This window comes from Pipra filicauda, unplaced genomic scaffold, assembly GCF_003945595.2.
Source record: "Pipra filicauda isolate LSUMZ 115617 unplaced genomic scaffold, ASM394559v2 scaffold467_size714961_pilon, whole genome shotgun sequence".
Lineage (NCBI taxonomy): Eukaryota > Metazoa > Chordata > Aves > Passeriformes > Pipridae > Pipra > Pipra filicauda.
In genome coordinates this window covers 554,364-579,913 of record NW_024104606.1, presented here as the reverse complement: position 1 = coordinate 579,913, position 25,550 = coordinate 554,364, and the positions used below count along the sequence as shown (strand labels likewise).

Sequence of the window (25,550 nt, the reverse complement as noted above, 5' to 3'; positions counted from 1 at the left end):
TAGTTATTCAGTTGGCTGAACATTCTCTGGAATGGAAGTCCATTTGCATTTGCAAATGGCCATATTCATGGCTATGCTTGGTGTAGTCTTTTGTTAATGACCTTTATGACAGCAGCAAACAGAGTTCCAGGAAGTACAAACTGAATGATTTGAGATGCTGTACACATAATGCAGTCTTTAGCTTTGAAATTCTCTACCTTCAAATCTGCAAAAGGTTAATTTGCTGAGGCTTACCACCAAAATATGTCTGAACATTGGTAAAGATTAAATAACTAAGAAGTGCATACTTCTTAATACTAAAATTGAATACTAGTGAAATGAATACATTAAAAGTACTAAGGGAACTGAAACCCCCATAGAAATCTCTTATGTCCTCTTGCTTAAAAATCTATTAAAATACATAAAGTGACTCACAAATCTAAAATATGATTCTTTGTTTGCATATATTAATTCTTAGCCTTTTTGTAAATGTCCTGCATATTTCTTTCCTGGTGTCACTGGAAATTTAAAGCAGCTCTGTTGTCTTACAATTTTTTTGAACATGTCTGCAACTCTTACTCTCACAGGCTGTCTCCTTTCTACCCAAAGGCACCAAAGTAAAAATAGAAGTAACAAATCTGTAACAAAATGACATGGAGAGGACAATTCGGGCACAAATGGACAACTGTTTGTGCTATACACTTATTAACTGCATACATCTCATTGCAACTTTGAGGTCCAAAGAAAGCATTGTGTATTAGGATAATTCTTGCACTGTAACTATACCCCAAAAATTAAAACAAAGAAACAAACCAAACAAAAAAAACCAAAAACCAAAACCAAAACAAACAAAAAACCCCCAACAAAATAAACCAACAAAACAAAACCAAAAACAAAACAAAACAAAAAAAAACACACCACAAAGAAGAAGAGGATGAAAACCCAAAGGTATAAAAATAAATTATTTTCTCAGAGTTACAAACCTGTTTAGTAGCAGAACTAGTGGGGAATGCGGAGTCTTACAAATCCAGTTCCTGGATCACTTTCAAGGTTCATCCATAAGGTTACTTCAGAAACATGAACCCCTGCTAAATAAAAGTATAGGTGAGATAAGAACATGTGCAGTAAAGATCTGCTGTATGCCCAGGTCATTTGTTGTAATATATAGCAATGATTATACATATGCACACAGTCCTAAAGAGACAATATATAATTGTACCACCCTTACCTTTTCACATACTTTTCTCTTATTCTTTCTTTTTTTTTCCCTCCCCTCTCATTTTGTTAGTTAGTTGAACATTATTCATACAAGCCAGATGGATTACTAAGGGTCCTTACCACTCCTTGTCCACAACTTGGCTCAGAAAATGGTGAGTTATTCCTATTATTTTTATGTTTATGAACACACATGACAATTATGATAAAGACGTGCACATTTTTCCACTTGACATGTAGGTTGGGTGCAGATTTTCTGCTTTTCAAACGAGTTAATACCTGCCAGACCACGCATGATGGAGGCAGATCCTTTAGCTCCAGGCTAGCAATTCAGATTATTGCTGCCTCTAAATTAGTGTCAGATCTGAAACGTACCTTGCTGCTCAAAGGGGCAGCGAGTGTTGCTGGAACGACACACACAGACAAGGTGGTCTCCCCAGCACTGCTCCAATGCTCCTCACCCCAGATGCTGAAGCACATCAGCAGTGCTGCCCTGGGTGTTCAGGTTGGGAGCACCCAGCAGGTGAGTCTCTGGAAGATGAAGAGCTGCTTCCCCTGTTGGGGAGGGCAGGGCAGAACAATGGATTGGCTGCACCAGATGCTGGAAATGGGGATCAGAGAGGCATCTCCTTGATAAAGAGGGGGAAGGGGGAGAAGGGGTGGAGGGACATGTCCTAAGGTTCAGTGTGCTTTTTATCCCGTTTCTTCTTTAATGTCATGTCATACTGAAAAGACCTTGCCCTCCCTCTTGCTCTGACTGAAAGGGGAAAAGAGATGCTTCTGATGGATTTGTGTCTAACTTGTGCCCCTCCAGAAGTGGTGTTCTCTCTCCAAGGCCTTCTTATGTCATTCTGGCTGGATACCAGTGCCATGGTGAGAAGATGAATAGAATAGAATAGAATAGAATAGAATAGAATAGAATAGAATAGAATAGAATAGAATAGAATAGAATAGAATAGAATAGAATAGAATAGAATAGAATCACAGTTGGAAAATACATTTAAAATCACCAAGTCTAAAGCTTAATTTTTCATTTTTCTACTCCTTTGAATCATTACATACTTTTCCCACCTGTACTTTTTCTTCTCCTTTGAATCATTTAGGCACTGCACATGCTTTTGTCTCTGTGGCAGCTGATACCAGAGTCTGCTGCATATAAGAAACAAGAGCAAAGAATATGGTCCAAGAGAAACACTGTAATGTGATTTAAAAACTAGAGAGTTGGTTCCCTATGTAAAATTCTGCATTCTCACACAAACTTCTCACCTTGCTCAGTATCATTCTACATTTGATTATTTTACAGATAATTTTGGTTTTAATGCTCATCCTTCTCCCTCTGGAACACTTCCTAAGGTAAGATTATGTGGTGATACAACAACAGCATTTATTTGAGAAGGATTACAGTCACATACTGCTTTGGGAATCCTAAATCTTTTATGTTATTGCAGCTGTGAGTTTGTTTTTCTAGGGATATAAGCAGTAAGTTGAAAAGAAGCTTAACATACTCTACAGTAGTATTGCTTTCATCATTGTTTTGAATATTCTAGTATCATTTAATTTTTAACTTCTTTTACACATATAATGTATGTGAAAAAAACAGGCAAAATGCCTCACTGGTGATCATGTTCTATAGTGATTGTATCAGCCATAGAAGAAGAGATACTGTATTATTGACATTGTTCACCTTGAGAATCTGCTGGCTGAAATGGAGGTTCAATTTACCTTATTTGCTGTGTGCAGTTAACATCCGGCATTGCACGAGGGTTTGACTCCTTGTGCAGTGAGTTAGGGGCAATTCTTTCTCCAACTCCACAAAGACTGAGCAAACCAATCTATTATTCTAATTGCCTAAGTTCTCAGAGTCCATTGATTAGAGGAGCCACCCGAGGTGTGATACGTACACAGAATCACGTAACACTATCTTATTCGGAGGTAGTCAGTCTCATCAGAAAAAAAGGGTTTAATTTAGTTGTCTCCCCGGAGAGCTCAGTCATCTAAATCATTATCTTGATGTTGTTCCACATTATAGAAAAATATTTTAGGCAATTATATTTATTTGGGTACTATTGAGCCCCTGCAGGTCTGTGAACAAGCATTCGCATTCCTTCACTTCTGAAAATCAGAAGTACCCTTTTAAATAATTGGAAATAATGCAACCAAAATCAGTCCCTTATTTTTTATTAAATATTGCCTCAAGGTTTGGATCTGTGCCATTTACAAGTAAGTCCACGAATTTTAAGCACATGAGGTCCCATGTATATCATCTGGTGTACTTGCAGTTACAGAGATGGATCAAACACACTCAATGTGGGAATACTACAAATGTTTCATATTATCCATGATGTTCTAAGAGAAGCAAGAATAAGCAAGCCTCCACATTCTACATGGAAAAATTAACCTCCATTACAGACTTGAACCATAAACTACTTCCTTTTGCAGAGGAAGCATATTAGTATCATTAAAAAGCAGATGTCCATGTTACAAGAAACATTTACACTTTGTTACTCCAAGTTTGCTCAGTAGCAAATGCAACACAAATCCCTTCCCTGATGTAAAGTTTACTCCAAGCCCTTATACGTGAACAGTTTGCCATTAAATTAGTTGGACAATCTGTCTTGCATATCATTCAGCAGATCTTTCTACAGTGTTCATACACTTTCTTATCTTCAAAGCAACTTCAGATTTGGACGTGCTAAAACTATTCCACTAAGGCTTTAGAGTATCACCACTGTACTTCAGGCTGCAATACATATAAAAATTTAAATAAAAAAAAAAAAATTGAAAAATTGATCTGGATGAACCAGACCTTGCCTTTCACCAGAGGCTCCATGGCCAGATATAAGGTGATTTTGACTCCTTTAACTTTGTAAGTTACTTTTTTCTCCCTCAAAGTCTGTTCAAAGGCTCTTTAAAGCAGCTGAGGATGTGTCTCAGATCATTATTTCAACCTCAGCATCAGTCTAAATGTTTAATCTGCAAGTACTACATCACAGTTTTAAGTAGTCAGGTATGATCTCTCAGTGACCCCTGAAAATGCTAATTTGTCACGTTTAATTAAATTAATGCATTTTTATAGAACATATTTGTATATCTTCTAAAAGTATCTTTATACAGAACATAAGTCAGTGTAAAAAATGTAAAGCCTGTTCATTTTTGTTTGGAATTAATATCATTTTGTGTGCCTTTTACTTCACGTTGTTTGTTGTAAGACAAAGATGCGCTTCAAGCCTTGCTCAATACAATTGTCATACTTCCCCATACCAAAGTAATCAGCTGCTTTACATTGCTAAATATGGTGGGAGGGGTGGCTAAAATTCAATAACAGAGGCGGGAGAAACATGAAACATACTGTATAAATACAGATTTGGGGAAAGGGCAGTGCACTTGAATTTTAAAAACTGCCTTAAGGTGTATCTACAGATTCAAGGTGGTTTGACAGCATACAGTTGAAACAAAATGTAGTGCTAAGGTTTCCTATGCTACATTTGTTTGATGCATCACATACGTACTTGCAGGCACGCAAGAGAAGGGTTGGGAGTGTTTTATTCTTGTAGAGCACTTTTGTTTTGTAAAATATTTTTAGCTATTTTTTCATGACACATTCACTGTTCCTCTTTGACATTGTGGTTTCTAGAGTTGGGCAGGAGGTGGAATTATCTCGAGAATCAAATCGTACACCTTTCCAAAGGCTGGCAGCAAAAAGGTGCCTCATATATGGCTTTTTTTAGGTTTTTGACTGAGTTAAAAAGACTTACATGACTAATTTCACTCTTTTTCCCCCTTCTTTTGGCTTGCTGTCTTGACTACTAACAATTAGGTTGTGAAGATTTTGTAAGCTTTCTGTTTCTTTCCTAATCATCTGCATAATTATGGGCTTGATTTTATAAGCAAAGCAATGGGTTTGAAGAAGTTTTAAAAATAGAGGGACTATTTTTAAGTAATTTCTCACAAAATATTTGTGGAGATCTCAACATGTCTGCAAGTTAAATGTAAATGATAAAATGTTTTTCAAAACCACTCACTTACAGAAGAACAAAATTATATTTCTACTCTGAACTATCCCTCTTGATCAGAAAATTGTCTTATTTACATAATTATTTTATTACTTAGCACACTTGCAGAACAATTTGTTAATAAAATATATTCTTACATAACCTATGTGCACAAATCTTGTTATGCACTGAATTACATGTAGGCAAGTGTAAGATGTCACGAGACCAAGCAGAATGGGAAAGGTGATATCAGGGAGTCGAGGGGAGCCCAGCCCTGTCTTAGTGAAAATGCTGTTGCATGTCCAGAAAATTGTGCTGTCCAGTAATTGGTGTAGCTCTGAAGCACACAGTTAGGAGCTTGTTTGCATACTGAGAATAACATGTACGTCCCTGTTTGATCCATGAGTATATGTTTATTTATTTATTTCTGGTTGCTCTTCAACAAAAATGATCAGGCATGAAAAGCCCTAGAGGTGTGCTACTGTTCAGAGTGAAAAACTGTATTTGATTTGTACTGTAGTTGATAATCCTGATAAATAACAATTATTCTTTTTCTACTGCTTTGGTTCACTTTTATACTGAAGTACCAATAGCTGTTGTCATCTGTATATCCTTACAGGACTCACATCTCTTTTTCAGTGTGCATTTATCTTGTACAAATATATATGCAGTGTCAGGACCTGCTCCAAACCGTCTGAAATACCATCCCATACTCTCACACATTTTGGTTTCATTCAGAAAAGTGAGTGTGGGTTTTGAATTCAGTAGACATGGCTTTGGTTACACTGCTGTCTGTTCACCTGGTAAAACCTGTGACTCACCCTGGTCACTTCCCGCTGTCAAATACCTGTTTCCTCCCTTCTGGGCAACAGACACAGAGTACAGCCTGAAGCATATTGGCAGAGAAGGACCAATCATTTAAAAACATAATTTCAGAAATCTGATTTGATCACCATTTACGTGTACTTAACCCTGAATACTCAGACCCACAAGTTTCATCATACTGTCAGATTTTAGACTCTGGGCAAAAGCCCTGCTCTGAACAATTCCAAGATTTACCATTCATTAACCCTAACATGGAGAGTTTACTTTCCACCTGGTTAATTAGGCAGTTACTTCTCCTATGTCAAAAACTTTCAGAGAGTAAATTAAAAAAGCCACTTATTTTTAATATTATATTTACTCATTATTTGGAATTCTTTTTTTAATTTCACAAACTCAAATTTTCACCTGAATACTAAAATTATATATAAATAATCCAGATCAAAATTTCTCAAGCTGTTTTACTAGTGTTAAGATTGGTAATTTAGACAATTTAAATGAACTCGTGCCACCTAGTGGCAACTGAGATGTCTTAGCCAAAGCTCATTGAGGATTTGGGTAATGTGATCTTTGTTATGCAGTTTTCGGTGTTCAGTTTGGTTTAGCAAAGTAAGACGACTTTATGATCCTACATATAAGTCTACATTTTTTCAAATCAGAATTATTAACCTGAAAACAAATTACTCTTGCTGTACGGATTGCCTTTATAAGAATATTACTATATTATTTATATGAAGTTATAATCTTTACTGTAAAAGTCAGATTTAGAGTAATTGGAGCCATTTCATTAATATGTGACATTTTTAACAGACTCCTCTAGTGGACTCCTTTCTTGTATTCCTTTTTACTGATTGAAGAAATCCATGGTCATTTTGCCAATTTTTTGTTTCATGTAAGAATAGAAGAAGCAATCTTTTATCCTGTGTCTTGGTTGTACTAAGATAAAGTTCCCTTTATCTAAAAAAGATCTGTAGAATTAAACTTGATGTTTTAAAAGTGTAGGGCAGAAAGGACTCTGGGTTTAAATGATAGTTAAATAGAAGGAAATTTTATTGTACTATTACCTAGATCACTGTACATTCAATGGTTCATACCTCCTTCATAATTTGTAATCAGCCTTGCTTGACTGCAAGAGAAGAAATTCCATCTCCTGGTAGAAAATCCAATTCCTGGTAGACAATCTTATTCAAAGGCATGCAGGGTGCTACATGCCATGACTACATGAGTGGCAGAACTAAAGAAAAATGTTTGAGGTTTTCTGAGTACTGCACAACATTCCCAAGTTACTATTATGAGCTGAGAATGTGCCTGTGAAATATTAAATTGCAGTTCAACCAGAAATCACAGAATCATAGAATTCTGTGTTGGAGGTGTTGGAAGGGAGCTTAAGGATCATCTAGTCCCAGCCCCCTCTGTCACTGGGGGGGGACACATCCCACCAGATCAGGTTGCTCAAAGCCTTCTCCCACCTGGCCTTGAACACTGCCAGGGATGGGGCATCCACAGCTTCTCTGGGAAGCCTGTTCCAGTGTTTCACCACACTCATAGCGAAGAATTTCTTCTTAATATCTAACCTAATTTCCCCTCTTTCAGTTTGTACCCATTACTCCTTGTGCTGTCACTACAGTTCCTGACCAAGGATCCCTCTCTGGCTTCCCTGTAGGCCCCTTCCGACACTGGAAGGTTGCCATGAGGTCTCTACACAAACTTCTCCAGGCTGAACAGCCCCAACTTTCTCAGCCTGCCTTCATAGGAGAGGTGCTCCAGTCCTCTTAGCAACTTTGCAACCCTTCTCTGGACTTACCCCAACAGTTCCACGTCCTTCTCATGTTGGGGGGCAACAGAACTGTACAGATGCTGCAGGGGATCTGACAAGAGCAGCAGAGAGGGGCAGAACCCCCTCTCTCGCCCTGCTGGCCATGCTGCTGTGGGTGCAACCCAGGATGCAGTTGGATTTCTGGGCTGTGACCACACACTGCCAGCTCATGTTGAGTTTTTCGTCAACCATCAGCCCCAAATCCTTCTCCACAGGGCTGCTCTCAACCACTTCTCCACCCAACCTTTAGCTGTGCCTGGGATTGCCCTGACCCAGGTGCAGCACCTTGCGCTTCGCTTTGTTGAACTCCATGAGGTTCACACAAGCACATCTCTCAGCTGTGTCAAGGTCCCTCTGGATGGCATCCCTTTCCTCCAGCATGGCAACTGCACACAGGGCTCGGTGTCATCAGCAAACTTGCTGGGGGTGCCCTCGATCCCGCTGTCCCCGTCACTGAACAGCATCGGCCCCAACACCGATCGCTGACAGACACCGCCCGTCACTGCTCTCCGTGGGGACAGTGAGCCACTGACCACAACTATTTGCATGCAGACATCCATCCAGTTCTTTATGCACTGGGTGGTCCATCCATCAAATCCATGTCTCTCCAATTTTGAGACAAGGATGTGTCAAACGCTCTGTGTGTAAGTCCAGATAAACTGCATCGGTTGCTCTGTCCCATCCACCAAATGCTGCAGCCCTGTTATAGAAGGTCAGGCATGATTTTCCCTTGGTAAAGCCATGTTACCTGTTGCAAATCACCTCTTTTTTTTTGCATGTGCCTTAGCATAGTTTCCAGGAAAGTCTGCTCCATGGTCCTGCCTGGCCCAGAAGAGAGACTGACTGATCTCTAGTTCCCCAGGTCTTCTGAATTCCCATTTTTAAAAAATGGGGGGTTATATTGACCTTTTTCCAGTCATCATGGACTTGACCTGACTGCCACAGTTTTTCAAAAATTATGGATAGTGGCTTAGCAACTTTGTCTGCCAGATCCCTGAAGACCCTTGGATGAATCTCATCAGTTCCCATGGACTTGTGCACATTCTCCCAGTCCCTGCATTTGTTTTTCTCAACTTGGGCAGCGTGCCTGGAGAGCACTTGCCATTGAAGATTGAGGCATGGAAGTAATTGAGAACCTCAGCCTTTTCTTTGTTCAGGGTAGCCAGGTCTCCCGTTTCCTTCCAGAGAAGAAGGAAGCAATATAAATGAAAAAGACATTATTAAGCTATTTAGTCAATCTGCAACAATCAGAAGTAACATTCCATGCATACATTTATATTAGTTACCAAGCTAACACTAATGATACATAAGATATCCTTTTCAAAAATGAGGAGATCTCTGAGAAAGAGAACCCACTTTATTTGGTGTCGATGTGTGATTTCCAATTCACAGTTACAGCGCTTTATTTACAAGCACAGAACTGATGTGCTCCTTTTTTTCAATGCATTTCCTGAACAAGAGCATCCAATACTTTCTGATTCTTTTATTTTGTTCTTGAATTGCAAAGGGCAGAAACATCTCTGTATGTTCCACCTAAGGACTCAGCTATGTCTTGACCAGAGCTGTATTTTCACCAACTGTTCTTCACTGGTGAATAGATTCTTGAGGTGTATGAGTTTGATGTACATTATGTTTGGCCAGTTCAAAGCAGATCAATTTATAAATTGAGACTTAGGGTCAGGAATATTTAACTAGCTTGGAGCTACAGGTACACCTGTATGCCTTTACCTAGTTGTGACTACAGAAAAGGTTTCTGTGGTGTTTTAGGCGAGGTATATACTATGGGACATTCCAAGACTTCAGAGACTTCCATGAAATCTATGCAATGTGGCAAGCTGTACCTGTCTGCATTGCACTTGTATCTGTCTAACAACAGGTATTGTTGGCAGTCCAAATTGCTTTGTATCCACTCGGTTAATTGACTACAAATGACTTCTGGAATGTAAAATGATCTCCCTTTCAAAGTATAAATACTGTTAATGTAGGAACCAAGAATACATCCAGGAAGCTGTCCAGTGGGATTACAATCACTTCTTGGTAGTAATACTGAGTGGGTCATAGTAACTAGCAACAAGATAAAACCCCTTAAGTGTTCTTGATGCATTCTGAAGCAATTCAGGATCTGTGAAACACACAAGATAAAATCACTGTGGAATCAGTAAGTATAATTCTTTGCAAAGCAAAATTTGATTAATAATTTTGACTGAACAGAAGCATTTCCCTATATATACCTACAGTGTAGGAAAAAACTGCCCTAAGTATTCACAGTGAAACTACCAGCCCAAATTGAGAGGTTTATGATTGAGTTCAAATCCTACTGGGGTATTTGGCTTAGTGAATTACCTGTGTGAAGTAGAGTGACACAGGTCTTGGAAACAGAGTTCCTCCTTGCAAAGCTGGCAAGGTGTATCAGCCTAGAGAAACAAAACTAGAGCTTTCTTTCTCTTTACTGCAAAGTTTCTGGAAGGAACTTATGACACTGAAAGCTTCAGTTATTAAAAAGAAGACCTATATACTCAAATATTTTCAAAATAACCCTATCCAGTATTTTTCAAGTGCAATATACTTTTTTTTTCCTATTTGAACTGAGCAAACTTGCAAAGACGTTTGAATTCTTCATTTTAAAACACTCTCTTAGGAGTGCGAGGTAATTAATAAGTAGAGTAAAATCTACACTGAGAAAGAAAAGGGACTAAACTGCAGAAATAAGTTCTGTAATTTCATATTCTGTAATTCCATGCTCAAAGACAGAATAGAGCATGTATACTTTATGCTCAATTAATTAAAGCATTTTCTCCCCTCTCAGAAGAGACAGACTGGCCTAGTATCTGGTCAATTATATTTGTCCCTGATGTTACACAACTCTATTAAAATAATAACTTTTTACTCCAGTTTGTTCCACTTCTTTTAAGTGGAGTCACTCTGTAATATCTACAGGAAAAAAAGGGAATTGTTTTTTGTTTTCATTTGTGCTAGCAATTTCCCCATGGCCTAGGTAAGGGGAGAGATAACTTGGACAGGGAGAAAGGACAGATTAAAGAGAAATCCTTATGACTACTTGTATTACAAGGCAGATTTGAAAAGATCATGTAAGTTTAATATCTGCAGAATAAGATTTGTGCATGACCCAGTACAGTTAATTCTCTCGTATCTAGTGCTCTGAAATATTTTGGATATATTTTTGTGCTTTAGCAGTGTATGTTTCATTTGACCTGGATATTTGCTTTAGCAATAACCTTCAGAATGAAGTAAACTCTTTTGTATCCCTTTCTTACTTTCTGATTCTCACCTATGTGCCTCTTGCAACCATTATGCCTTAATTCTTGGGGGAGAAAAGTGCTTTTAACTTACCAATTCATTGTTAAACAAAAAAACTCTATTTGTGTGCTGTAGCTTCAGTCAACTATTGGCCACTCACTCGAAGAAGCACCTTTTAATCCTTATGTGCTGCAGAGAAAGAGAGGTTCTACAGAAGAAGAAAGAGGTAGGCAGAGTAATTTATATAATTAATACAGTTTTCTTCTTTATGGCAGAGATCTCTCTCAACCCGTATTTTTTTTTTGTTGCAAGTATTTCACACCCTGTTATGTGTTGGTGCAGCCAGTGCCATAACTCAAGCCCGGTAGCTGAAACTGCCAGATGTTACCACCTACTTCCCTGACTCTAAAAAGCTATATCCTTGTGCTTCATAGAAAGAATTCTGCCCTGTTGCATCCACAGTGCCAAGTATAATGCAATTAAAGTAGGGTGCCTGAGAATGAAGCACACATAAGGCAACATTCTGAGTGAAGAATTGTCTGAGGTAACTAGTGAGAAGTAGTAAGGAGAAGGGCCAAAATTTAACCCTTCTTTAATCCTTCTGTCAAGGAACGTCCTGGTTTCACATTGCACAAATGTCCAGTAGTTAAAGCATGTCACCAGGAGGAAGTCACTGTCTTTTGGGATGTTCTGAAGTGCATATAGAGGGGCTGTATGTGATCTCTTTATAACGCCCTTATAAGTCAAACACACTGACGGTCTTGAACATAGAAAAGGTGAATATATTATCTCTATGGCAGCAAAAAATGTCTAAAATCATGTCCAATTTTTTCATTGTTTGAATTGCAGGTGATCAGAGAGAGGCCTTACCCATGGATACTGAGGTCTATGAAAGTCCGTATGCTGATCCAGATGAAATTAAACCAAAAAATGTCACTCTTGACAGGAAATTGTTAACCTTGGAGGAAGGTGAACTTGGCTCTGGCAACTTTGGTACTGTAAAGAAAGGGCTCTATAGGATGAAAAAGTAAGTGTTTCCTTCTGTTTTCATGGTGTCTAATATGTAAAAGCTCTAGCCTTCACTGTTTGGAGCAGCAGTAATCTTTGTGTGTCATTTGGGTGACAGACTGTACCTAAGTAATTTGGGCTAATATTCACCAGTTTCTTTCATTGTTCTTACACATAATGCACTCATTTTTGTTAGTAAAGCAGGGAAGTGCTCCTTATGACTATTTTCTTTCCTGGTGGGGAAGTCCACTGCCTTCCTCCACAGTTTGTGTGGGCCGTTGTGTTATGCAATGTTTCCCATCTGCACAAAATCTATTTCAGAAATAGTGTAGAGCCCCGTGGACAGTTTACCTGTATCAAAGAGATTTTTTTTGCCTAAAATAAGTATGATAAATACCAGCTCCATGAAGCTGGAGTGTTGATTTTCAAGAAGACAGAATGTGTTGTAACCTCTTTTATCACATCATGTCGATAGGAACAAACCCTGTTCCTACCTGACTGTTCATGCATTTTCATAGGAAAATGTTATTTTATGTTGTTTATGTGCATGGACTGCTTATGTATACACTCATCATTTGAAGCTGGGGTCATTTCTTTGACCGAGGTTTTCAGAGGCAGGAGAGATTTTTATTTTTCTAGTATAGTCTGTAGTGATTTGAAGGGCTCTCATCTCAGCTCGTGTGTTTTTAATCCTGCTTCACACTTGAGGTGTGTCAGTGTCATCAGTCACTCTTTCAGGTAGCTGTATGAACTGAAAGTTGCAGAAGTAGGCTTAATTTCTCAGGATTTCAGAGCACTGCCCTAGGGTCCTGCAATGCTGTTCTAGTCTCACCCCCTGAAACATCTTAGTGCTTAGAAAGCTCTTTATAGCTTTTCTGACAAGAAAATGCCATCCTTGCCAGAATGGGCATGAAAATTGTGTCCAGTACATTTGTTTTCAGGCTTCTTAAGATATTTTTTTGGTGACAATTTTTAATTTTCTCGGGTTCTTTTCATTCTCCCTCTTTTGCTTAACTGTCTTCCGAGCTTTGGACAGAGCAGTGTTCCTGTTGTGGTTGGGTTTTTTCTCCTCTGAATGTCAATTCTGTCTTTTGTCACGATTTGTACCGTGTGCACAGAACCATCAGACAAAGCTTCTGTGCATCAGCACACAGCTTTTTCAGCAGCTTGTCCCAGAACTGGATTTTTTTTTTTTTTTTTTTTTTTTTGCAGGGGTGCCAAACCAGTGGCTGTAAAAATTCTTAAGAACGAGAGTAATGATCCAGCCATAAAGGATGAATTGCTGAGAGAAGCAAATGTAATGCAGCAACTGGATAACCCATATATTGTCCGAATGATAGGCATATGTGAAGCTGAGGCCTGGATGTTAGTAATGGAAATGGCTGAGCTTGGGCCATTGAACAGATTTTTGCAAAAAAATAGGTATGTAAGCCTTGATTCCATTTCATAGCGTACAGGTCCTTTCTTCTATTTTTTTCTTTAAGGGCAATTATAAATTAACATGTCATTAATGTAATAATTAATGATTCTAGTTACTCTCCATTGGAAATTATTATCTTGCGTGTGTCAAACATTTCTGCCAAAATAGTGTATTTTAAATAAATGAAAGAATTTTCACATATCCTTCAATTGCTCATTTATTGATGTGATCACACACCATCTTGCCCAGGACAGGTAGCCTAGGCTGCCTTTTCCAATTAAAGCTTAGCTAAATGTAAGTGCATCAGGTTCACAGCGTGATATGGGCAAGTTCATAGTAAAGATTTGTGTTTGAACTCCATGAAGAGTCATAAAAATGAACTATTGACCTCTTTAAAATTCAATTATGATTTTCAGACATGTCACAGAGAAGAACATAACAGAGCTGGTGCACCAGGTTTCCATGGGGATGAAATACCTGGAGGAGAATAACTTTGTTCATAGGGATCTGGCTGCAAGGAATGTGCTATTAGTCACCCAACATTATGCCAAAATTAGTGACTTTGGACTTTCCAAAGCTCTTAGTGCAGACGAAAATTATTATAAGGTAAGTTTTTAACAAGACATGAAAGCTGCATAGTAACATAGCTTAATAAGGTTATTTTCAGTGGAAATGTAGTTTGTTTTGCAAGTTGAAAATTAAAAATATTACGTATCATCCACTATTTTATAGCCTGATATTAGGTTACCAATTTTCAAAATTGGTTATTAACATTAAGAGATGTGTAGGGAGGAAAAAGCTCTTTCTTTTCCTTGCCTACTTTCATTTACTTTTGGTAAACTTGTCATTAGAAGGTTGAAAATGATGGTGGAAATGAGATACTTCCTTATATAACAGGGGGAAAATGTGTTTGTTGCAGACCAGTTCTCACCATGTCCACGGAAAACACAGGCTAATGCACTGTATTATTGACTAATAGAACTGAATTAGGGAAGGTTTTTGAAAGAATACCATTGGTAAATTATAAATTAACGTAAGCTGAATTTGTTTAGTTTGTTTTAAATTCATAGGACATCTGTACAGCTAAGGGGGTAAAATAATTGCCACATTTAAAGGGTGGAAGACAAAGGCTGTAGTTATGTCTGCACCCTTTTTTTTTCTGATATATAACTCTTGCAGTTCAAATTATTTGTTCCTTCTGCTTATTCCCTTTCATCAGCTGTTTAAAGCTAATAAGCCAGACCATGAAACACTGCAGAGGAGGAGCAAGCACATGCTCCCTTCTGATGACCTTCTTACAGGAATAATAACTACTGCCAGAAAAGGCATCTGAAATCACTGCCACTAGCCTGCCCAGAGATGCTTGTCAATCTCAACCCTCAGAGGCTTGAGAATTAATATCAAAGGTCTGTTCTCTTTACAATTCCACAGGATGGTGTCTTATCACTAGATCTTAGCACTCTGCTAGGGTAGACTGAGGCTTGAGTGGCTGCAATGCAGTGCTGCGGCATAATTTAATCAAACTGTGGTTTGCCACAAAGCAGTCACTTTGCTTTGAAATAGAGCCTCAACTTCAAGTATCAGGGTATGCATCTCTTACCCTCTGTGGAGAGCCTAAATTAAAAAAAAAAAAAAACAAACTAATTTTAAAGAGTACCTTTAAACTAAATGCCACTAAAAAATTACTCCGTGTCATTTAACTGAGCTTTGCTTTACTGCAGGTTTCCTTTCAGTGCATTATTTTGAAAGTGGAAGATTAAGAACAATTTTGTAACACTTCTGAAGTGGCTGTTACCCATTCTCTCTAAAGCTAGCTACATCAGAAATGTAATGGTACTTAGCACAAATGTGTGCAGATCTAAGTTAACCTGGTGGTGTTTAGTACTTATCATTGTCTCTAGCCTGCTTTTTTCCCTTTCTGTTATGACGTATTTAGGCACAAAGTCATGGAAAATGGCCAGTCAAGTGGTATGCTCCGGAATGCATGAATTTCTACAAATTTTCTAGCAAAAGCGACGTCTGGAGCTTTGGAGTCTTAATGTGGGAAGCTTTCTCTTATGGGCAAAAGCCATATAAGGTGAGTGATTACACCTGGTCATTTTTCTTTTTTCACCCTGTAAAAATTCAGAGCAAATTTGAACCAGTGCCTTCTCCTACCTAAAAAGAGTCGTTGCAGCAAATGAGTCAAAGGTTTAGCTCAAAAATCAGTTCTGGGCCTCTGTTTGATTCATACTGGCACACATACTGTAAGTATTTGCAACTTGGATGACTGACTGTTCTGGTCACCCTGTTCCAGGGAATGAAAGGTGGTGAAGTTGCACAGATGATTGAAAGAGGAGAACGAATGGAACGTCCTGAGGTCTGTCCAACAGAAGTCTACAGTCTAATGAAATTGTGTTGGACATACAAGTGAGTGTGACGCGATGGTCTTTTAATAGAAGTATATTTTAATCTACATGGTTAGTAGCCAGAAAGGGGATGAGAGGATTATTTCAAAATGCAATTTTTTAGCCCTTTTTCCATTACAACCATCCTCCAAACTAAGGAGTCAGTTGCCCTTTAAGGTGAAAATTATTTGAGTTATACAGTGCACTACAAGAAGCTGATTCTGCAAAACAGAGTTTGCTGTAACAGCTATATAAAAAATATAGGGTATCATAAAAACCACGTAATTCCACACAAAGGTCAGTCTAATATATTTTGAAAAGAACGTTTGAAATTAAGCAAATAATTTTGTTTCATTTTGGATTGCATTTTGTTTAATCTTCATTTCCAAGTCTTTATCTTTACTGAAATTTCAAAGTCGTATTACCAAAATATTTATTCCATTCTTCAATAGTTAAATGGTTTGACTTATTTTCTCTTCTCTCATTTCTGTACATACTCAGATTGGCTCCCACACTGACCTCCAACCAGTCAGAGGCTAAACATCTTTTCCTTTTCAGATCATACTTCATATGTCAAAAACTTTTTTTCTGGTTGACAATTCAGAAGTTAGAATTATGAAATACAGAAGAAAAAAAATAAAGCCTACCTGATTTTTTTAAAATAGTATATTGCAAAAATTTTTTAAAACTATTTTATGATTTATCATTTTAAACTATATTGTTGAAGTTACCTTTAGCTATAGGAAGGCTCCAAGAAGTACCCAAAGTGACTGTAATGTCACTTATTATTCCAGTTCATCATCTAGAGAATATGAATGTCCAACAAAGATCTACATTTAAGGAGCTGTGGTACTTCACTTTTAGGTACCTTGCTTCTTTATTAGTTTTGTTACACCTTGTACTCTAGAATAAATGTGCAGCCATACAATAATTCCTGCCTTTTTGTTGGACTCAAAGAATGCTGTAACAGTTCTACAGTGAAATGGATCAGGTTTTGTTAGGATGAATAAATGTATCATAAACCAGGCTCATTATTATTTTTTGTACTCAAAGATCTTTATTGTTGGAAAGAAGAAAAATTCAAAAAGAAAAGTTCAAGTCAGGCAGAGTAACTATCTCAATATGTAATGTAATATTGTAGGGGCTTGTCAGTTTAATTGTGTTCTCCAAATAAAGAAATAGTTGCAGATATAGAAGAAAGACCATCCAGTCATAGTGTGTGGGTAGGCTCCTCTCAGTGGTTCTAAGCCTCTCTGTGTGACTGCAGTGCCAATTATAAGGCAGATATTACACCTCAAATACTCTTTTCTCTAGATTATTACTAAAGTAAATGAAGTAGAAAATTAAATGGAGCTGATTTGCTATTTCTTTCTTCTAGCACTTTCACCGACCATAGAGTAACACGCATGATAGTAAAGCCACTCACTGGATGCTCTGTAGCGACATTTGCCACTTGGCATTAATTTTTAACCTCATTTTGGTAGCCTCCAAATATTGTGAGCAGCTTTAAGTGAGCTGTCACTGAGGTAGAGTCCCAAGCATTATAAGGCCCATGCACCCTTACAGCTTTCTTCTTCCTGTGCAGTGATACTTGTCGTCTTTCCACAGCGTTGATGACCGACCAGGATTTGTCGCGGTCGAGCTGAGACTGCGTAACTACTATTACGACATTTCCCACTAACAGCCTGAAGAACAGCAGCTTCCTTGCCTCCAGCCAGCACCCTCTGAGAAGCAATTCGATTTCCAAAACCAAGCAACTTTGGCTTCTGTACTTCCATTTTCACCCTGCAAAGCGCAGAGCTGAGCCTTGTGGTCTGTAAGGTTGCCTTTTCTTGCCTTCTGCACAATATCCAAGCACAGAAAGAGAGTGTTGAAAGTGTAGAGGACTCAAAGTGAGCAGCAAGGCTCTCAGAGAGCAGATGCTTAGACTTTTGCTACATCCAATTTCATTTTATTTACAGCTTCATTTTCATTACCTTTGCAGTCCTGTGAAAACCATTTAATGACTTCGAACTTCCTTCCTCTCCTGTACTGGAATGCGAATTGGAATTTAGATGTTCCTAGTAATATTCTTAGTCCTCAAATGTATTTAGTTTTTCCAGCTTTCCTGCTCCTCAAGAAAGAATAGCATAAACATTTCTCACTCTGAAGGAAATTCACTGTGAAAGTGTGTCAGTCGCTTTGACTGACGGTGTGTTTGATTTTATCACCGAGCCCCTTTAAAATCAGGTTATATTCTTCTCAGTGGTAAAGCGGGCAGAGGAGAACTGGAAGTTTTGACTTTCTAACATCATCACCTCCTTCAAATGCGACCAGCTTCTCTTGTTCCTCATATAATGTGTGCAGCCCAGCTGTTCCTCAGGGAGTTATTCTTTTTCCTGGTGAAACCTGGGAACTCAGGGGTTTGCTCTCATCTTTGAAGAAAACATACCAGCACCTAAGAGAATGATTCTGGATTTTAACATAAACTCCGCCACTGCATTCCTGAAAATACACCTGTGATGGAGCAGCACCTAGTTTTCTGTATGCTGTTTCATCCTTCTCCAGACATACCTTTTCCATGTATCTGTTTGGGTTTACCAAAGCCCCTTGTTTTGTGTTTTGAGCAGCAATCATTTTTGCCTTTTTCTCAAATCTTTATTGAAAAGCATGTGTCAGAATTTCACCACACCTTATCACCTCTGAAGTTAAATTTCACCTCTAGCACAAATTCTTTAAAATAGGCATGTCGACCTCAAGATTACTTTTGTCTGTTCCAAAATCTTAGTATTTGTCCTGCTATCTATCACTGTGGCTATCTCAGGAAAGGGTATTTTTATTATCACTCTTCTGTAATTTAGGGTGTATCCCCATTAAATTGGAAGTTTAGTAATAGTAATTACAAATAGTATAATCTACTCCTGATTGTTTTTACCCTTATGCTTTGCTTGTCCAATCTCATTTTAAATATTATCAATATCAAAATTTCTGTCACTTATTACTCACAAGCAGCTACTCTGTTGTCATTTACACATATCTCAGGAGTCTACATAACCTTACATCTGTTAGATAAAGAGATTTTAGAAGAATATAAAGGATAAGATTTAGAGTTAGATATATTTATTGCATATGTCTGGTTAGAGTATATGTCTTTCATTTTCGTGTGAACAGGATATTCTTAGAGATGGAGTGATATTTTTTTCTCTAGAAAAGATATTATGTGAAAAAGTGAGAAAGTGTGAAATAATTTTAGAAACAGATAGGACTACAAACAAATGTAGGATTTACTGAATTTTTTTCTTTTTACTAAGGTTGTGATCTATTTGTTAAATAATACCTGATTACTTTTGGTAGTTCAGTCTTGAGTGTCCATTGCAAGTTACTTCAGAAACCACATACTACTGAAAAAGATTAAGTGTAATAGATCATGTTTCAAATGTGACCAAATGTGACTTATACTGAAGATGATTTATTTTTTGTTTTGTTTTTAAGAAACATTTTGTACAAGACCAGCTTGAGTAGAAGTTAGCCATTGTTACACGTGGGTATTTCGTCACTTTAGTTGTGTTGCAGAGAAATTGCTATTTCTACATGTGCAATTAGTATATTTATGGGGATATTAGTTATAAAAAATTGCACAGATCGCACAAATCTCTATTAACCAGCAAGTGACAGTACTCAATTTCCCTGAGTGAGAGATATATCTCTCTGTATCTCTCACTCTCTTTAAAAACGATGTCCGATACAACAAAATTGGAGGATTATTTCATGTCCTCTCTTCTGAGTGAATGTCAACATCACTTTCCAGTGTTACTTGATTATTTTTAACTTCACTGTTACGTAATAAAAGTTTACACTGAGAATATAAAGAATTGTGAAATAAATGGATTAGGTTTTAAAATTTAAATTAAAGACATTTTTACAAATTGTGTTGTTTTTTAAAGGAATCCTTTAATATTTGTATGCTTTCTAGAAAATGCTGGTGCTGTGCAGAGTGTGCAGAGTGTGTATATGCACAGTCACACAGGAGTGTGACTGTTGTGGAAGACTGAGATTCTCCTATTGACACTGAAAGGTATGTGACAGGACAGAGAAGCCCAGTGAAGTCTGGGCTGAAGACAGAGCTAGTAGGAAACTCCCAAAATATGCATGTTGTTACTACAACTAACTCTTTTCAAGATGGTGTTTTACCACAATACAGTGCTGGATCTGGAAGGTTAGAGGTGTCAGGAGTCAGTGCAGTGTATCAGATAACCAAGAACTTCTGCCTTACAGGTGTCAGCTGTGCAGGATTTAAGTCATGTTTACGACCATGGAGCTCCCTCATAGGCGCACACAACTGTTCTAGGCATTCTGAAATATAAAAACAGTGATACCTTAGTCTTTCATTTAGCTTTTGCTGCATGCCCAAGTTCTCAGGAAAGCAGAGGCTGGATGGGTCTGAATGTGAATTTGAATAATTAATAACAAAGGCAGAAAGGTTGACAACTCTTCAAGCAGGTACATACCTTAGAGGTGCATCAGCCAGTGACTGGCTTACACTGCTCTGCTGTGATTGTTTTCCTGGGTAGCAAATCTGTCCTAATTTTCGCACCTTCGCATTTGTGGGACTGCACCATCAACTGATATGAAGGGGCTGTCATCTACTGGCTGTCTGGATTTAGTTGTCTTTATTTTTAGGTTGGCTTGTATCAGAAATGCCACTTGGTGGTGTAGGCCCACAAGTAATTATCATGATAGAGTTAAGGGTTAGAAAATTGCAGCATGTAGTAAGATGCTGGTGGAGAAGAAGGAGCAGGTGATAACACTCAAGGAAAACAGAAGACTTCTGAGAGTCTGTGTCTCCTTGTCTTTTAAGTGATACCAGCAGCAAGAGACTGCACGCACAAAGATGCAGACTATGTCCCACACGGGCACAGAAGGGAGTGAGAGTGGCATCTGGGTTGAATAATACAGAAAAACATTAAGCCAGCAATTTTGATTACGAGCTCTAAGTTTAGTGAGAACAGAAAGAATGCAAGTCATGCAGAAGAAGAAAAAAAAAAAGGAGAAAAAATACACCATCTGATTTATTGACAGCAAAAAAACACAGCAGCAGACTTAAAGCAATCCCAGACTCAGATGGAAAAGAGCCACTTCAAGACTCAGTACCACCATTCCCCAGGAGCGTGTCACCATGGTGCAGTGGGAGACAGTGGCACAGCCACACTGGGGCCCAGTTCTCCCTGCAGGGATGGATCATTGTCCCAGGGGTAGTAAGAAGGGATTGTAGGGCTGACGGGAAAGACTTAACAGCCAAATGCCTCCTGCTGTAACTGTACCTTTACTGGGGCCACCAGGTAACCTGCAAAGGCTTACAGCTGGAAAAGGAGGGGAGGAAGGAGGGTGGAGCATGAAACAAATATCAGAGAGGCAAAGTGTGTATTGTCCCCTATTAATAGTGATGGAAAAATGAGACAAGCCTATGGAATTACCATCTTCCTTCAGAATTGTATTACACAATGGATTACTGTGAAACAACAGTCAGAGTGATGTAACACAAATTCAGCTGAGGTCGACAGTCCTCCAACTCCTCAGAGTTCTCTGAAGCAAGGCTAGCAGTATGCATCTATCTCCAACAGGTACTTTTTCTTTTCTGTCATATATGTGTTAGTTGAGACGAAGGCCCACCAGGTTCCTTGGCACAAAGTCTGATCACTGCTTCCCTGAGGCAGTGAAGATGTTCACATTTCTTGATAACCAAAGAAGAGAGGAAACAAGAGGCAGCTGGGGAAAGCATTAATTGCTGTCCATGAAAATTCGTGACTTTGAATGCAAATAGCACCTGAGTGGCCAGTCCAATATAAATGCACACAGATCCCTAACTCCCCTCATCCGTCCACCATCTCAAATGCCTTAAATTGTCAGGGTAAGAAACCATTAGGTCCAGGCCTTGCTTAACTTGTGTCAAACTGCTTGTGGAGGAGTCCCACAGCCATGCACCCACAGCTACAGCTGCCCACCTGTCACGCTCCACGTGACAGTGGTTTGGTAAGTTAAGGGCCAGGCATCTTGTGCCTCTGTCATGTTAGAAATGCAACATACAACAAACAAACAAACTAACAAACAAAACAAAAAAAAAAAAAGAAAAAAATTAAAAAATTGCGAAGAACAGTTCGATGACACTGTCCTGTTACATTGCCACCAGTCAGTGACTCCATTGACATCATCTGTTCTTTCTCCTTCCTGCTTTGATAAAGTGCAATTGTGCCAGTTGCGGCAACAACAAGAGTACCAAGAATATAATTTCATGACCAAACAGCAGGACAGGTAGCAGAAAACATGTATAGCTGCCTTTTGCACAGCTTGAAGACTTTTCTTTGAAAACATTACACACATATGCACGTATATGTGCATGCAGTTTATTGTCATCCTTTGCTACCTGAGTCCAATAGTGCCCTGTCCTCAGTTTTCGGTTCACAATCACTGTAGCTGTATCTTCATGTCTTGTTCTGATTTATGTACAGATTTCATCAGCATTGTTAAATGCTTTCAGTCTGACTGGTGCATCAAGTCCCACCTCCAGTAACCTAAAGCAGTGGCCAGCTGGCAAAGAATTACTAACACTGGTTATCAGTGGTATCTCTAGAAGACAGCTGAAAGATAGATGATAGATGGAAGAGAATGTCTGTGGGGAGCAGGGATACATCAAGAGATGCACAAGAGAAGCGAACTCACTGAGCTTGTCAAAGAGCAGCACTTAAGGGTATTTTTTCCTCTCTACTTTGGAGCAGTTGTAAACTGACTGTTTAATTTGGTTAGATATTTCTTTTCCCAAAACACACATATTTAGCACCAATCCTTCCTTATTTTTCCCTAGTAATGACACATCTTAGCCATACTTGGGTACAAACACCTAGATTATCAATGTCATTTTGTTTCAGAAAGATTTCCACTGTTGCCAGTAAATCCCTCAAACTAGGGGGATGGTGTTCTAGCAGCTTCCATGGGCCTCATTCTCCTGACTAGTGTGCAAACACACGCTTAAGTTACAACAGGAGCACCAGCAAACTGCCCTCGTGCTCTCTCTGACAGGCAAAGAACAATGCAGAGAAGCAATGCACTATAAAGTTCAGTCACCTCCAAGAGGAAGGCTCCCAGTCTCCTTCTCCCAGCATGTCTGGTTTTTTTTAGACAACATAGACCCCTTTAAGACAAAAAATAAAAAATGGTACAGATATTTATTGTCAGATTACATTGGTATAACAGGACCCACACACACACACCTTGCACTGAGGAGCCACCTCATTTTTTGCAGGCTTCTAAAGAACTAGAGCATAAACCCTTTTTTCTTTTTCCCCTTTTATAAATATGTTGTTGACTCTGTCATCAATATATGCATCTCTGGCTATTTTAAAATGTTATATCCACTGTTCTTACTGCTTTGCCAGGGGCATACAGTAATGAGGCACTATTTTTAAGCTCTTCAATCAGCCATGACTTCCTTTTTCATTCCACTCTGTAGCTGCCATAGGGAGTGAGCACAGCATTCCTCATCTTTTTGTGGTTTTTACTTATAAGGAATAGGCAGGACAAGTAGTGATTCTTGTCAGTGCTGGAGTCCTACACAATTTAGATTACAGGAAAAAGTACAGATTGAATCATGTCTCAGAAATTCACCCTCCAGTGTCACATTGTACCAAGTTAATGCAAACCAGAACTCACACTACACAAGTACAGAGCTCACAGTTTGTTTCCAAAGCTCCCACAGCTTTTTCCATGCCAGCTATATAAAACAACAAAAAAAGAACCCCACAAAAATAAAAACCAAAACAAACACCAAAACCCAACAAGACTATTAATATAACACATTCTTGTGTTTGTTTGCAGAACTGTATGTGAGCAATTTTATGAGTCATTTAATTACAAGGAAGCTGAGGCCTAAACAAAGAAATGCACTCAAGGTTTGCTTGGGTTGGCAACAGTCTCTATCTTTCTTTCCCCCAAAAAGAAAAAGGTCCCAATACGTTTGAAGTGCAGCTAAAAGGAATGAATACATGAGATGGCACACCAAAACTGGACCCTGATACAGCTGTGAGACTGCTGGGACCTACATGTTTTGCTTGAAAACTGCCTTATTTGGTGGAGGTATGCTGCCAGGCACATGAAGCCAGCATGTCTCACTGCTGGGCCACCAAGCCTAGGCAGGACCTTGCTGATTACTGCACATTGTATATAAATAAGCATTTGTGGAATAAAAACCCAAATACTGCACCCTCTTCACCTAACATGAGCATCACACCCTGAAAATGTGATGTGGTGTTTCAAGGGGAAGTGGTGTTTATCCCTGTAACTAGTAAATGCAGTCAGTCCTTGCTCCTTCTTCTCCAAGGAGCTGATCTGCTGCCAGCATGCTTGTCCCCTAGCTAGGAAATGTGCCTGCACACCTTTGGGGGTCACCAGGCAATCAATAACTCTAAAAAGACAGGATGGGATGGGAAGCGGGAGAGACACAACACACTTGCAAGAAAATCTAAGAAATGCACTTGTCCACTCATAAGCTAAGAAACTTAAACTAGGGGGAAATTGGGTCTGGGACATTCAGGCCACCAATGAGGCTCAACTTGCACTCTAGCAAGCTGCACCATGTTTGTAGAGGCACTGTGATAGCGTGCTGTTAAAAAAGGCATTTCATCTTGTAAAAATTATGACCATGCAAGATTAAATTCATGTGCCTCCGTTGGCTGATTTATTTATTCTCCTTAAGCTGTGCTTAGCAACATGGAACCATGTGTAAATACGCCTTGCTTCATAAACATTATTCACCACTAATTAACAGGCATTTTCCAATCTTGCTGTTGGTTGCGGCAAGCCCACAGCAGCAGGACAAACTTGTCCAAGTTGTACCTGTTTCAAGGAGGAAAAGCTTGCAGATACTCTCCATGCTCACTGCTCCTGCGTTTCTCCATGGCCTTCTGTATTCCTGTTGGCTGACCATAACTCATCACCAATTCCTCTGCCACCAGAGAAACTCCTTTGACCTTTGGCAGGTTGTTGTGCGAAGGGCACTGGACAGCTGTCTGCCTTGAGAGTCTGCTGTGGGAAAATGCTCCAGACCAGGGTGAAACGGCAAGAAAACACCCGGTACCACCTTCTGCCACTGCTGGGGAGCAGGATCTGGAATCCTGTCTCACTGAGGTGACAGCAGCATCACAGCTGTGCAGCACAGCCGTTCTGCAGTGCCACTGGTGAGCCGGGGGCAGAGACTGAGGATGCCAATGTAAACCTCAGACAAAGCATTGGTAGCAGTGCTCTTTCTGTCTTTTAGGCAAGTGCTGATCAGGCCGGTGTATGGCTTCCTCTTTCCATATTTCAGATGACCTCTTGTGGGGCTGTACCAGCGGGAATGCCAGTTTCCCTGTCTGTGCAAGTAAATCGGGGGAAGAAATGAGGCTCTAGATGTAATCACAGGGACAATGAATATGCAGAGCAAATACATGTCCGTGGTTGGGGCTTATTTCCTGTATTCTGGAAAGGTGTCTCTTTTCTGTGGCAGAGTGTATTTTTTGAACTGAACTTTTCCCCCCTTTTAGTTACAGCAAATTACTTTTTTAAAGTTGGGGCACACACGTGTAGATCTGAATGGTCCAAACAGGTGGCCTCATCCAACCTCTCTCTGACCCAAAAGACAAGGT

At 39.1% G+C, this 25,550-nt stretch overlaps 1 protein-coding gene across 2 annotated transcripts in view; it reads left to right on the top strand.

The window, feature by feature from the left end:
• The window catches only part of SYK (spleen associated tyrosine kinase), a 48,968-nt gene extending 29,204 nt beyond the window's left edge, over positions 1 to 19,764 (top strand). The window contains exons 5-14 of one of the 2 annotated variants that reach the window (XM_027721970.2): positions 1,268 to 1,349; positions 2,498 to 2,547; positions 4,829 to 4,897; positions 11,218 to 11,308; positions 11,932 to 12,109; positions 13,303 to 13,512; positions 13,927 to 14,116; positions 15,447 to 15,587; positions 15,807 to 15,919; positions 17,506 to 19,764. In XM_027721970.2, the coding sequence (XP_027577771.1) occupies positions 1,268 to 1,349; positions 2,498 to 2,547; positions 4,829 to 4,897; positions 11,218 to 11,308; positions 11,932 to 12,109; positions 13,303 to 13,512; positions 13,927 to 14,116; positions 15,447 to 15,587; positions 15,807 to 15,919; positions 17,506 to 17,578 (1,197 nt within the window). In that variant the 3' untranslated portion in view covers positions 17,579 to 19,764. The remainder of the gene's footprint in view (positions 1 to 1,267; positions 1,350 to 2,497; positions 2,548 to 4,828; positions 4,898 to 11,217; positions 11,309 to 11,931; positions 12,110 to 13,302; positions 13,513 to 13,926; positions 14,117 to 15,446; positions 15,588 to 15,806; positions 15,920 to 17,505) is intronic. The other variant, XM_027721971.2, reaches the window with a different exon arrangement.
• Positions 19,765 to 25,550: the final 5,786 nt, after the last annotated feature.